This window comes from Ascidiella aspersa, chromosome 5 (assembly GCF_963924565.1).
Source record: "Ascidiella aspersa chromosome 5, kaAscAspe10.2, whole genome shotgun sequence".
In the NCBI taxonomy this organism is placed as follows: domain Eukaryota; kingdom Metazoa; phylum Chordata; class Ascidiacea; order Phlebobranchia; family Ascidiidae; genus Ascidiella; species Ascidiella aspersa.
The window spans coordinates 5,844,328-5,859,301 of NC_139451.1; the positions used below are offsets into that span (position 1 = coordinate 5,844,328).

Consider the following 14,974-nt stretch of genomic DNA (forward strand, 5'->3'; position numbering starts at 1 on the left):
TAAAAACTATCAGGTTTGTGTGACAGGGTAAAAATAAAAGATAAGCAATATTTTACATGTTTTGTTTCAATCAAAATATTATTAAAAACCATTTGCATTATTTTTCTTTAAAAAAATAAACTTGTTTAACAATAAAAATTTGTTACACAGGTTTTCAAGTAATAGTTAGAGATAGAATATATTCCGAAAAGTTATTTTTTCCCAAAATCTCAAATGTTTTGCAAACAATATTTTTTAAATGGCGGGACTAAACCTTTTTATGATTTTTCTAAATTAAACTCATTAAAAAATTTTTTTCGAAAAGATTTTGATAATTGGACTGCGTTCCGAAGCCTATTTTTTTGTTTAATTTTTTTTTTCAAAATTGAAGGTGATTAAACATAGTTAAAGTATTGACAACGAAACTATAAAAAAAATGAAAATCTATAATTTTGTTTAAAAAACAACGTTTTTCAAGAATTATATTTATAATTCGTTTTATGATGTGTTTAACGAAATGAAGTATTTTTTAAATGAAGCTGTCCGCAAAACATTTTTCATTCTATATTTCAAGAAACATCACAAAAAGACAGAAAATAAACTTCAAAAACATCTCACCCGAATGCCGCATTTCCAATGAGTTGGTCTGTTGTTGCAGTACTTGGATTTGTCAATCCAAACACCATTAAGACGTATGCGGGCATAGTAGTAGCCTGGCTCCATTTTACTAAATACATAAAAATAGCAATTATTTTCCTAAAATACACAATATATTGCTGGCAAATTATACATAGTCTATGGTATATATACTAACTTTATGGAATGTATACCTTTGTTCAATTACGGCAGTTACGAAATAATTTCAACATCAAAAAGTTACAGAAACAAAAGTTGAAGTGATATTGCCAGATAGAACCAAAGCTCACTATCAGTTCGCGGGCCAAAAAAGCTGAACTCGCTGGCCAACTTTGGCCCGCGGGCCTGCAGTTGGACAACGCTGCTCTAAAATATTAAATACTCCTTCTACTTCTAAAACATTTCGTTATTACAGAATAAATTTATTGGTTTGTGTCTGTTTCTATTTATAACAAGAAAATAAAATAATGCTTCAAGTTGATTTTATATATATTTTTAGGGGCAAAAATTCTGATATAAATTAGTTTGAAATAAATTTAAAAATGATTTAAAGAAGTTTTCATTGTCCTGGATAGAAAGCAAAACACACAATTACTTTTTTCACAATTTAAGAATCTGAGGAAATATTTTTCTTGTGGGCGTAAGTATTTTAAGGCTGAGTTAGTAAAGTTTTATGAAAAATTTTAACTTTGCCATTGAGAAGAATTTGTAAGAAATTTATTTAATACAAACCACGCTATATATTTCTTTCCACTACTTTTGTAGTTTTTCAAATATTATTGCTGAAATACTGTTATTGCAAAACAAATGGCTGGTCGAGTTTTAAATGTTTTTAGTGTGTTTTCCAGAATGAATTTGAAAAGTAAAAAATAAAATGAATTACAAACTTTGTAAATTTGTTTGAAATTTACCAAAATTCGAACAAAGTTCCTGCGTTTCTCCTTGTTGTTTATATACCATGTCTAGGTTTAAAGTTGTTTAACTGAGATGAGGGTATTGTGATGGCGCGTATAGTTTCGCAATTTAAAGGGACCTCTGGCTATTCTATGACTATCACATAATCACAAGCATCACGGCGGCGACTCACGAGGTGTAGCAGATTGTCTGTGATTCGTCGCTTTCTTCTTCGTGAACATGGCAATCGTACTTGTTCACGTTGTTCACGAAAATCACTTCCTTCTTCGGTTCATCACTCCTCCCAAGAGACATGTCCACAGCAAAACCTGGATTTTGAACAAAAACAAGTTTGAATTTGCATTGTGTGTGGCCTTGTGACGTTACAATAAAAGTGGGAAACTCTTTTTTAGGTTTATTGTTTTGCCCCAGTGACATATTTACTTTGAAACCTGGTTTTAGTGTAAACAAGTTTGAATAAGCATTGTTAGCCTTATGACGTAACAATAAGAAACGGGGAATTTTACTTTTTGTTCATTTAGAGCTGTTGTTTATTCCTAGAAACTAAAAGTTTATACTGCGATATCCTGTGTCACATTTGAGCAAAACGTTGGTTAAAATACAGAAAACTGTGGACAAATAATAAGTTGTTCGAATTACAGGTTTAATCGTCCATAGAAGGCAATTGTTTTCATGTTAACTTGGCTAATTTAAATGCCACACGTTGATCCTCAGGGTTGTAAAGATTTAAGTCAATGATTTGACTTAAGTGCATTCAAGTAACTCATTTTAAATGACTTGTTCACAAGACTGTCGATCCTACTACTTACATGCTAGCATACAGTACTATGGTGTACATTAGGAATGTCCGACAACATCGGGTGAAGCCGATAAAAAATACGTTTGACTGTTTTAGTTGTATTTATTTCACTTGAATGAGAAAAATGTCGGGTATCGGTATCGGAACAAACTGTATCGGACATCTCTATAGTGCACATAGCTCCGACTGGTAGATTTTCCATACAACAGTAGCCTTATAACAGGGGTGTCCAACAAGTGGCACGCGTGCCAAAGTTATACAGCCTATTGTCATGTTTATTCACAATATAAAACAATCGCTGCAATCACGACAACTAACAATTTCTTCTATAACATTATATTGTAGTGGAGGCTAGCATTCACATAACTGTAAAGTTTGGTGTGAAGAAACAAGAAGCAAGAGTCAGCTCACCAACGGACACTTAGATGCAGTAATGCGCACTGCTAACTACACGTTTTTATTATTTGTAAAAAACGATTTTATTATTAGAAAGAATTATATTACTAAACTTTGGCATGGGAAGAAGTTATAGAATAAAAATTGGCACGCCGGCATGTTTGAGTTGGACACCCCTGCCTTATAAGCATAACAAAGTCCATGCAGAAGTAGGATGTTGAAAATGAATATTAGATATATTCGAAAACGTTCAAACTATGGGCTTTAATATGCTTCCTATTTGTATTTTTCCGACATTATCGAGCTATTTACCGTTCCCGTGCATCATTACTCTCGTGTAGCCCTCGGCACCTCCATCGTTTGGCGTAATGTAGTCAACTACTGCATCCTCTTGGCCGCTTACAACTGCAATAAACAAGTATACAAGGTTGGTGTTTATGAAGAGAAAAAGAAAATTATATTTGGGTCAAGCTAAAAATTCCAGTTTGTGTGTGTCAGCAGAACCCGATAAATCCACGTGTGCTTGAACGTTTTATTTAACCCATTGATTTTTAGGGGAAGCTAATGGCAAAAGTAGTTAGACTTTAGTTACAAAAAACAACCTATCCTGAAAAAGTCCCATAAAAAATACAGTTGGCCATTTTACATTTTACTACAAGCCCCTTTTCGTATTCAGTGGGATTCAAACTGGCGATCTCTATAACTTGAAGCCGAATAGATTTACACTATAGCAGTGCAACTCTTTTTTACACCTATTGTGAAAAAAGTAGGGATGACGTCCAATTGTCCGTCATAAAATTGCGTAAACACCTGACGTACTTTTATATTATAAATAAAAACCAAGGGGTGCGATGAGACGCACGGCGCCTTTCGGGTAAACTTATTTTAAGACAATGAGCTAAGATCTCATATAAACATAAGCTGAAGCGCTTTAGGAAGTAAGGAATCTCCCGCTGACAATAAAATGTTAACGAATGATTTTTGCTTTTGTATCAGATGATGTTAAGACTGTGTCTAAAAACAGATAAAACATAAAATAATTTCTGTAAAATTTCAAGAAATGATTTTATGTTTTATATCTGTTTATATAAACAGTCTTGAGGCCATTTATTAGAAACATGATTTAGATTCACACAAAGGGCGGCAAAAGTTTGCATTTATGTAGTTACAATAGTCAAAAATTACGCAGTTAAAACAGTCAACATTTTTTTTGTGGGGGGGCAAGCCACGACTTCTTTGGTCTTCGTGTGTTAATTTTGTTAATGACCACTTAACCCAGGATAAAGTAGTTTTTTCCTAAAAAAAAGTGTGTAATCAGCAAAATAAAAAACTGGCGCCGTATAGTCGGCGGTGGTGAGCTGTATAATTTGTTTATGGTCGTATTCCTTTGTTCGCTCACATTTGTCAACAAGGGTCATTGTTTGGAAATAAAACAAGAGGTTTTACATCAGGTAAATATTTTTTGTTTGAATGACAGTGTTCTGGTTGTTGAGTTTGAATTAGGTTTATTGCTTACATTTTAAAAAGTTGTAAAGTTGTATTTGCGAGATTTAAAAACTGCCAATTTTAAACTTTACTGAGTTTAAAAATATTGTCACGGTTAACAAGAATAAACTTAACACGTTATTTGCTTTTTTTTCCTTTAAAAACGAAGTGGAATATTGGGTGCAATTTTTTATTTACAAATATTCTGTACTGTTAAATAAATGCTAAACTTTACTATTGGTGATATTTTGTAGTTTTCGTTGTTCAAAGAAACAAAATTAACTGCAAATAACAGCAATTCAGAGACTACCACGTGACTCCAATACTGATTTATTGCGCATTATTACGCAACAGAGACCTAAATAACTTGGTTAGAATCCGAACAATCGAACATCAAATAGCAAATATACTCAATTTAAAACAATATGTGCATCATTTGAAAAGTGTAACCAGGTCAGAAACAGTTGGCACAATAAACTACCCACAATTTAGAAATAGAAATGACTTTATTACAAAATGGCGCATATAGTCTACTTGTTTAGCAAATTATAAACCGTATTCCTTTGTTAACCACGTAATGCGCCAGAGATAAGTTAATATTCTTCTAAATTTATAGCAAGGGATATAGACTACTAGACTTTTAATTTCAACGCAGAAGTCGATGGATTTTAAAGATGTTGGGCGGGAGCTTTTAATTTTTTTTAATAATACACGATTTCCATTAGGCCTGCGTGGACCCCGTTAAATAAGTCCACGTACCCAAATGGGTTCATTAACCCTAAATTGACAGCCTTTAAAGGCATTTGTGACGTTAAGTAATGAAGCTTGTTTGCTGTAATAATACAAGCATGACCATTTTCCCCTGGGTTCTTAACTGAACCAAAAATGAACCCTCTTGGTTGTTTACAGATTTTTTATGTGCTTTTAAATATTTGGTGGTTTAAAGATTCAAAAAGAACAACAAAGATTTAAAAAGATTCAAAACAGCTTTATTAAAAAAAACTATAGTTACATAAAAACGGCATCATCATCTGCTTAAAAAATGCAATTCGGCGGTTTTAACATAAATCGATTTCAATTATAAAGGGGTTCTTTTAACAAATATGTATTCAGCGCCGACGTTTTGATTACCTGTTCAGGTAATCTTCGTCAGGGCAAAAGTTACAAGTTTATTCTCCTAATTGATACAATGCCTGGCAGCAACAGTATATTCATAGAGCGATTTGTTTTTTTTTTCGATTTTCTCAATTCCAGCATAGTGTCGTGTTCAAAAACACTCCAAAGTGAAATATAAACCGGTTTACGTGATGTAAGGGATGCCATTGGCGTCAAACTGTTGTTGGACGCCGTAGAAAGATAAGTCAGCGTGAATGGGTAAATATTGTAGTAGTTAAGAAACAAAAACACGGAAAATTGCGTAATAAAACTATGTGCCAATGTTTTGTGGTTATTTTTTTTATTTTGCGGTGATTGCTTAGTGCTTATAGTGGACATCTTGTTTATAGGTGTGACCTGTTCAAAAACGCACCAGGGTGAAATTTAAAGCGACTTACGTAATGTAAAGGATACCATGGGCGTCAAACTATTGTTGGAACGCGGTATAAGGCTGAGTCATGGGAGAATGGGTGATTGTTGCTGTGATTGCGAAACAAAATCGTGAGAAATTGCGCCACTAAAGCGGACGTGAGATTTCGTGGTTAAAAGCAGATACGCCGCGTTTTTTCCTTTTTTGTTTCGACACATGTGATTAAACGAAAGCTTTGGGTGAAAAAAATTACAAAAAAATTTGCAAACTGAAAAAGCTTTTAGATGAAGTGCAGTGTATTGTGCGTATTCTTTTTTTAACTGCAAAGGTATCGAAAATATAGTTTAGTTAACTTTTTACCTATATAATTTGGTAAAGTATTTTATAGATGTATTTTTAATATAGTTATTACTTTTTAGTATGATCAGTTGATTGTTTCTTGTTTAAAAATTGTTTTTAAAAGATGTAGTACAAAATAAATGACAATTTGGTAAACTATAAACTATTATATACAGTTTGGTAAACGATTACGTTTTTATAAAGTTTTATTATTTTTTATATATTTATTTTGATTTAGTTTTTTATTTGTTCGGCCTAATGTCTGTAGTGTTTTCGTGTTTACTCGGATATATACTAAAAATCTCCTTTAATTTAAATTTTGTTTATTCCTTAATACATATCGTTATTTTAACATCTTTAAGTGTTTGACCTTCAGACTAGCATTGCTACAACATTCTGCTGTAGGTAAAAAAAAAAACACAATGCTTTCATTTTTTCACTTTTGCCAAAAGGGAAAAAAAGGAAACAGATTCGCAAATCCATAGGCCAATAGGACTTTGAAAATATTCTTTTCTCCCAAAGATAATGACACCACAATGGGACCATTGTTACGCGGCACAGCGCCTCACGCCGCAAATAGAAATCACACGCGATGCGTTGTCATCACACAACTCAAACCAATTTTGTGAAACAAAGGCCAGGCGAGGTGTTATAACAAGTCTAGAGCTTGTTTCGTGACAAGAGAAGATGCCAGCATCAACAAATCCGCCATTCAACCAAAGGACGTTGCAAAGCCGTTGTCACAGCACGTGAAAAAACAAGCGCCATTTTGTGTCAGGAATGCCGGCTGCAACCTGATATTGCAGCAGCTGGTGTTACAAGATACTTGTTTCGCCATATTATAAGAAGGTAATTTAACAACGATTCTTTAAGGTTTTACTGCTTGAAAATACAACAGCTTTTGGCTGGTTAAAACAAAGTTTGAGCATTTTGCATTTTTCTTGATTCTACAAAATGGAGAGTTAGGTATTTACTGAATTGTAATACTTGAAAATATGAAAAAAAATATTCTTGATGGCTTTGTTACTATTCAAATACAAATTAAGTTTGAAATTGGCGGGTAAAAGGATTTCGTTGATTTTTAAGGATTTCGTTTTCTTGATTCTATAAGATGGGTGAATTTCGTGATAGCTAAAATAGGAGGTAATTTCTCTAATTTTAGAGCTTGATTTGATATTTAGGTCGTATATTCTCTTTTTATCTTAAAATCTTAAAAAAGTTAGGACTACGCGAATAAATGGAAACTACTAATAAATAGTATTATTTTAAGTTATTAGTTTAAAGCCAAAACCGGTTTGCCGCAGTAGTCAAGACACAATGACACATTATACGTTTCCAAATGTATTTGATAATCAACATTTGAAAAGCGTATTTAGTTCACACCTTTTGTTAATTTAGGATGGACAAAGTCGTTGCTAAAACAGTTCAGCAAACAGTCGCGGATTAATAAACCTGTTCGTAATTCGATACAACGCTTCACACCTTTTTCAGCAAGGTCGTTCCAACGACGTTGTCACAACGCTAGGAAAAAACGAACGCCATTTTGTATCCGAAACAAAAAGCACGTGTCGAAAATATAATCGGTCGTCGGGGTCACACATTGTATCAGCGGTGTTTGGATAAAATTTGTTACCAAAGCAAATTGACAACAAGAAACCATGCACTGTTTTGTTGTGAGTTTGTATATTTGTGAATACAAACAATTCGAGTAAATTGTCTCACGAAATTAAAAGGCTGTAAGGAATACTTTTTAATTAAAAGAAAACGTACGTTTTTTCAATAAAAATAACGTCGGTCATACAAGTAATGAAGGATTCCCGGACAGTTTTATGAAAAAAAATCGAACACATTTAAATACTTTTCGAAGACAATTTAGAGCCCTTTAAAGATTTAAAATTGGATAGTTCGACGTTTTTTAAATTTAAATCAAAAACCAAACAGTATTAATTAAAATGGTCTATTTACTTAAAGACAAAGTAAATTTAAAGACTTTCATAAATTCGAGGAATTTTTCAACTTCAAGGACTTTCTGGTAACCCTGTAATTAACCAAATAGTATTTGGTATAGCAATGGTACTCGGGCTTAATATTTAAGCTTTACGGTTAAATATAAAGGCTGCTTTTTAAGTTTGACTGTTTGAAATACGGAAATCACAGGCAAATATTTTGATCTGATAAAGGTTGTGCGGAAGCTTGTCAATATTACACTACAATTTGTGCCTTATTTTTTAGATTTAGAATTAAACAGGCGCGGGTATCAACAAAGATTTGTTTAAAACATGATTTCAACAGTTTAAAAAATCATAAATTAATACAGACGCTCCGTAATGAAACAAAGACTAAGTAAACATCGACAAACCAAATCAATCCCGTCATGTGACTTTAAAGACCCCGTTTTATATAACTCATAAAAAATATACCCAATAAAAATCTATCGCGGTTAAGCCAATGGCACTCGTAAAATTTCGGCTAGATTTTTCGTTAGGTGCGTTTACTATAGGAACACGAAGGCATCACTGTGTTTGTGGAACACTCAATTCGTTTCCTGTGGAGTTACGCAGCGTGTTGTCGCATTCTTCAGTTTAAAACATATTGGCACAGCAAATTTCACTGCTGGAAAGATCGGAAGGTCAAAAGGAACGTTTACAAAACGACGAAAAAATGTGGATTTGGTGTAAACGGCTGAGATTTTTTGTAAGACAATGGAAAACAGGTTTGTAGCGATGTTAAATCATCTTCGGGCACCTTAAATATAAAAAAAGGCGCAGGGGTGTTTCTAGTTTCAATCACAGCCAAACATTTCTTCATTTTTATTGTTTCCTTAAAGGCCTCTATACATATTGACTTCTTAAAACCATTTGTATCACACCCAAGGTAATCTGAAAGCGGTTGTTAAAAAACCTAAGCTAGAAGGCCAAAAATGTTTAAAAATGCGTCCCTTTTTGTATTAAACTTTTGATTTATTCTTATTTAAAAAGGCTTTAATCCAGAAAAATCCGTGAACAAAAATCATGAAAACAACATTTTGGGGCGAAACCTGCATGCCTCTAAAATAAACCCACAAAAATATGCCTAATGAAGAAGTATGTTATTAGAGAAACGTAACTGTAAAAAGTGGACTTTCTAAAAACAGACCAGCATTAAAATTATTTAAAAATGGGAGATACATAAACAAACGTGTACAACAATTGTGATCTAGCCATTCTGAAGTCGTTTTTTTATAACGACAACGGCTTTTAAGCTTAGTACACGCAACTTCAGATTAAAGGGGATCTACAGTGCCATATCATTCAATGAAAGATACACAGTTAGTCACCGTAAGTTAAAAAATAAATAAAAAAACATAGCAGAGTTTTTGACGTTCGGATCTAAATACCATCAAGCTGTATGGCAACATTTGCTCTTGTGTGCTGTTCGTCATATCTAAACCATAAAAGCCTGTCCATAGCTCCACTAATGCGATAATAGAAGCTGTGCATTGTTGACAAGCTAGCTTTCAATTACGCCGCAACATATAATTTGCGTTGAGCCCTTCTGCGCTGTAGAATCACTCAGTTTTAAGTGGAAACGGTTTTACAAACGTCCAGGCCAAATATACCGCGTTTTGCCGGGAAACAATTGGTCAATTTTCGACAACACGTGTATTTATGTGTTTAAATTTCTATTGTAACATATACTGTTGTAAATTATGCTGAGGTTAAAAAGGCAATGTTATTGCGCAACGCTTGACAAATATGCTGTTGCTACCAGCCACAATAGACATACTGACGTTATTATTTTAGACAAATGACTTGACTTGGACTTAATACATTGAGTCAAATGACTTGGGTTGGAATAAAGTGTTTTCATTCAACATTTTATTGTTAAATTGAGCTCCTTTTTTCCAGTTTTGCACGAAAAATTGCTACATGTTGTTTTTTTGTTGTATTTTAGTTGAATTATGCTCATAATCGGACAAGTTTCCAATTTTAATGGTTTATATTTTTATTATTATATTAGTGTTTTTTTTTGGACTGGGACTTGACTTGCTGTTTTTTGCCTGGGATATATATATTTTTTTTACTCTAGTTATTTCACAAATGACTTGACTGGGACTTAAGTCATGACAAACTGGCCTGTTCACAACATTGGCAACCGAACGTAACAAAACACAATTATTAAATGCTATTTTTTGTGACTCGCGCAACAAATACCCGACCTAAAAGTTTAAGAGGCCCTGTTTTGTTTCAACCCAGCCTAATCTTGAAACCGCAATTCCAAAATATAAACAGTTCGAATCTTACATTGCTGTTATATGTCGCCAACACCCGAGAATACTGTACATCAGACCTGCACAACATACGGCCCGCGACAGATTCCAGCCATAATACCGAAATTAGAATAACATCAACGTAGGAATAAAACACAGTTCGGAAAAAGACCAAAATAGGACTAATACCTAATGGTCGTAGTAACGTCTAAATTGGAAAGTCTTAAAACCGTCGGAATATAACATAAATGACCAAAATAAGGCCTGTACAACATTTTACCCCAAACCCAGTGCCGGATTAACCATTAGGCTACTAAGGCTATAGCCTTCGGCCCTGGAAAACTTTAGCCCTCAATTTTTTTTAAGATTAAATGGCTGATAGTGATACAGATCCATTAGCAGTAAAGTACAGATTTTGCTTTAAAACGAATGAATGAGTCGAGACAATGTGTGTCTTGTGTGTCAGTTGTTGTAGCTTGTTTAAAAAAATAGGCCCTTCTCTAGTAAACAGCCATTGGCCTACAGTATCCTTAATGCGGCCCTTGCGAAACCCCACCTCTAAGTACATCACTAACTCCCCTTAACAATTTTAACCTTAACCCATTTTTTAACCCCACTAATAACCCCAAACAGGATATATAATAGCGAAAACAAAATATGGTGACTTTAAAATGGAAAAAATAGTCTCGAATTAAAAATTGTATGCGCGAAGTTGCCGTTAAGATAAACCTATAACTGCTTGTGCCGATTCTCCACAGTTAGATTTTGCTTTGTCATTGTTAAAAGCCTTAGTTACGTCAGCAAAGGGTCGCCGCGTCACGAAACAATGCAACCGGAAACGTGCAACAATGAAACATAGGCACGCAAAGCGCGATGTACATACACCTGCGTTTATTACGTAACAATAACTTGCTTGTTATTTTGTGATGTGTGACAACATTTTGAAAAGGTCAAAAACTGGTTCACCACTAACCGCTAAAAAATATAATTAAATGGTAAAAATGTTTCATGTAACGATGCAATAAAAAAAAGTTGAGGAATTATTTCTCTGTATTATACTGATTTATTTCAAATTTTAGTTTATCCCGAAAAATAGCAGTATTAATTTTGTTGGGTAGTGTTTTTTTTCATTTATTTCCAATTTTTTTCGGAACTTTGCTGGAATATTATTTCTCCCCAATACAATAGGCTGGTTACCACAAAAATAACTTGAGCATAAAACGTTTTAAGAAATCGAAAAATGTCCACAATAAAGCCCAAGTTTTTTAAGACTTTGAAACATATTTCTCCCAAAAATAACAAGAGCCAACGAACGTTTTTAAAAGTCCGCATTAAAACCACCTTGTATTATATGTTGTACTGTTGCGCTTGTATTTACCTTGATTATACGTTTAGTCGGATTATGGAACGGCATCATAATAACTCAAATGTTAAGCTTTGCGTTGGATACCGGTGCGCCCATCGCGCTACCAGCATTGTCATCAAACAAAGGAGTTTATTGTGATGCCATAATTTGACCGCCTGTCCTTTGGTGTCCTAATGACCAAGGCTATACGCTGGTACATTATGTCCAACCTGTATGCGTGTACACTATAATAGCTCTATGGGAGATGGTTTGGTTAAAAAGTTGAGAATGACTAAACACAAAAATGAAAGTGTCTGATTGCGAAATTCTAAAACCTCCACTTTCTTCGGCGCTGGTTTAGAGTCTTACCATAACGAACATTATTGGGGATAGGGCGCGGGTAAGCGTTTGGGTATAGGTTAAGCAATATTAATAAATAATAGGTATAATAATACTTGACCACCCTTACTCAAAGACTAACCGACACCCTAACCCAAATATTGTGCGTTGATTTAATAATTGTTTCAAAGCTGCGGTAGGATTCTAGACCTGCGCCCATTTTCCCACAATTTAGTTTCAACGGACGCTTATATATATTTAAAAATAAAATGGTTATTTTCCCGGATACCTCGGGCACACATCAGCAATTGACTTTGGTCGTGGCTAGTGTTAGCATTTGGGTTCGGGTGATGGTAATATTACATTTCATTTCTTAAGTTTTGCATATTAAAAATTTGAATCACTTTGTTAGCCGGGTAAATGGCCACAAAAAGTGCGGTTGGCTATTTGCCCGACCAGCTCGAGCACACATACACCCAATTGTCATTTTATATCGAAATAAACAGGGTCTCCCAAACCTTTTAGCCTGCGCCCTGTTGTTATACTTTATTGAAGCGTATAAAAGTTGTAAGAGAAACCATTTCTAGTTGTTTGATTCCACACACGTTGTTTATACAAGTCCGCTATAAAATATCCAAATAAAATTTGCGGTTTAGTGGGTTTAGCTTTAGTTATATCTTTTTAGTTGCATTTCTACCAGTTTAAATTGCACTTTTCAATTGCGGAACGGAAAATTTGTTGCTTGTAATAACATCCGAAAACAGCTAAAAAACAGTTTACGCCGCTTTTGTCACCTAAGAAGATATATTGGACAGAAAACTGTTAATTATAACCTAATTTATAAAAATAAGTTAATATGACTTTTATGCGTTGTAAAATTTAACCTAAAAATTAAACAGTTATGAACTGATCTATAGTACATACTTTTCGTTAAATTTGATACAGTATATAGCAGGGGCTTTTTAACTATATTTTAACGCGGAACCACCTAGAAGTTTGTAGAAATTACGTCATAAAACAAGTAGGCCTAGATCTAAGCAAGCTACAATAGTCGGTAATACAAGTATGAACATAAAATAAATCTAAATAAAATCAAGGATAAAACGTTAAATCGGTGTTTCCAGTAAAATTAAAACAAATATATAAAAAAATATATATAAAAATAAAAATAACACAATAGACTAAGAGGTTAACTAAGCCATCATGAACAAAAAACTAGTCCATGGACACCAGTTTATGAACCTCCAAATATAAGGTAGCAATATGCATTAGCAAGTATAGGACGTCCATCAGTAACTTACAACATTCAATTTAACCCTTGTACATTACCTTGGAACAGAAGAACAAATGCAAGAACTGCAAATCTTCCCTCCATTTTGATCATGTCTTCGTTGAAGACTTTCCAGGAACTTCTGGTTAGCTTCTTCAAGATTTCTGAGTGTTTTATAGTTAGTGGGTCGAAAAAAAACAAACGAAAAACTCCATTCAAGCTTATTTAACCCTGCCAGAAAAGCGAACAATATGTGAAAAGAGCTAGTCCAATTAAATGAACAATGGCCTTATCCGAAGGCGCCTTACAATAATAGCATTACACAATACACAAAATCTTGTGAAAAAAAGCTCGAGTTTTGGTCAGATTTTTGCTGTTTCATTTTGTTCTTCTGTTAAGTATTGCTTTTTAAGGTAAAACTTTTACTCTTTGAAGAAAGGTTTTACTTTTTTTATAGAACCAAAGTTGCGCAACAATGTTTCGTTTTAATTAGGCTCGGCGTCATACCAACACAGTATTTGTTGTGACGTAACAAAAGAAGCCTTTGTCTCTATTTTTTCAGCCTTCTCTAAATAAATACCTTAGAAACTGGTAACAATGTTCAAATGAAAAGTTAAAAAAAAATCGCAACTTAGCAACAACAATAAACGCAGTAACTTTTCTATACATCTGCGCAGCCAATCTAAATACTGGAACTTATCAAAAAAGCACGGGTGTTTTATAAACCAGGTGAAACAAAAGTGTCTTTTTTCGCGACGGCGGTCTCGACTCGATTGTTACAGCACAATAGGCGTTGTCTGCGCTTCCAATATCAGATAATATTACCTTTGCCGGCCTATGGTTTATCAAAGGAAAAAGGCAGGCTGAGTAATATATGTCCACCGTCCAGGTTAATGGGTCACCTGGCGTGTACGTTTTGCAGCGAATCACGCGTACGTTTGATGATTAAGGCTATTTGCGCGGGTGAAATGACTGGTTTGTATGTGTGTTAGTGCTATGTTTATTTATTAAGAAACCCCAATGCTGTCATTCACTTGTTTTGATTGGGTAAACTAGGCCAATGGTTCTTAAACCGGGGACTGCGCACTAGTTTTAGGGGGTCCATAAAGGCCTAGCTGAAACAATTGCGCCACATCTGCAAAATGAAGTATTTTTTTTCAAAAAAAACGTTATTTAATCAAATAAACGCCTTTGTCGCAACTATATCCCCCCAAAACTATATTCTAGCCAACTCTTTCTATTTAAAGCCAAACGTTTTTTGCCGCTTCGCGTGATTTCCTAGGCCAGAGGTGGGGCATTTTTTTAGTCGCGGGACAAAATTAACTTAAAAAAGCCTTTGATGGCTGTTAAATTTAACTGTGTATAGACCAGTGTTTCGATCGCAACCTTTTTGGTCTGCGGCACTCTACAGAAAATATAAATAGTTCGCGGCACCCTTGCTTGTAATTTTGCCGAGTGGTTAACTGTAACGTTACAATAAGCGGAATTGAAACAGCCCATTAACTGTGCAACAAAGTTGAAAAAAACTTTAATTTTTGCACGTTTTACGTACACAAAAAACTGTATCAAGAAGCTTACCAATAGAGCAAAAATTGCAATCTCAAAGAATTTAAAATATATCCCGGCACCCTTGGGCGTTAAAAATGGCACCCTAGAGTAACGCAGCACCCCGGTTGAGAACCACTGGTGTAGACTTC

At 34.2% G+C, this 14,974-nt stretch overlaps 1 protein-coding gene across 1 annotated transcript in view; it reads right to left on the minus strand.

Annotated features, from left to right (window-relative positions):
* Positions 1-13,506, minus strand: part of LOC146141607 (fibrocystin-L-like) — a 93,773-nt gene extending 80,267 nt beyond the window's left edge. Inside the window, 4 exon segments of the mRNA XM_083390203.1 lie at positions 598-706; positions 1,703-1,838; positions 3,038-3,130; positions 13,337-13,506. Coding sequence (XP_083246329.1) covers positions 598-706; positions 1,703-1,838; positions 3,038-3,130; positions 13,337-13,391 — 393 coding nt within the window. The 5' untranslated portion in view covers positions 13,392-13,506.
* Between the last annotated feature and the right edge of the window lie 1,468 nt (positions 13,507-14,974).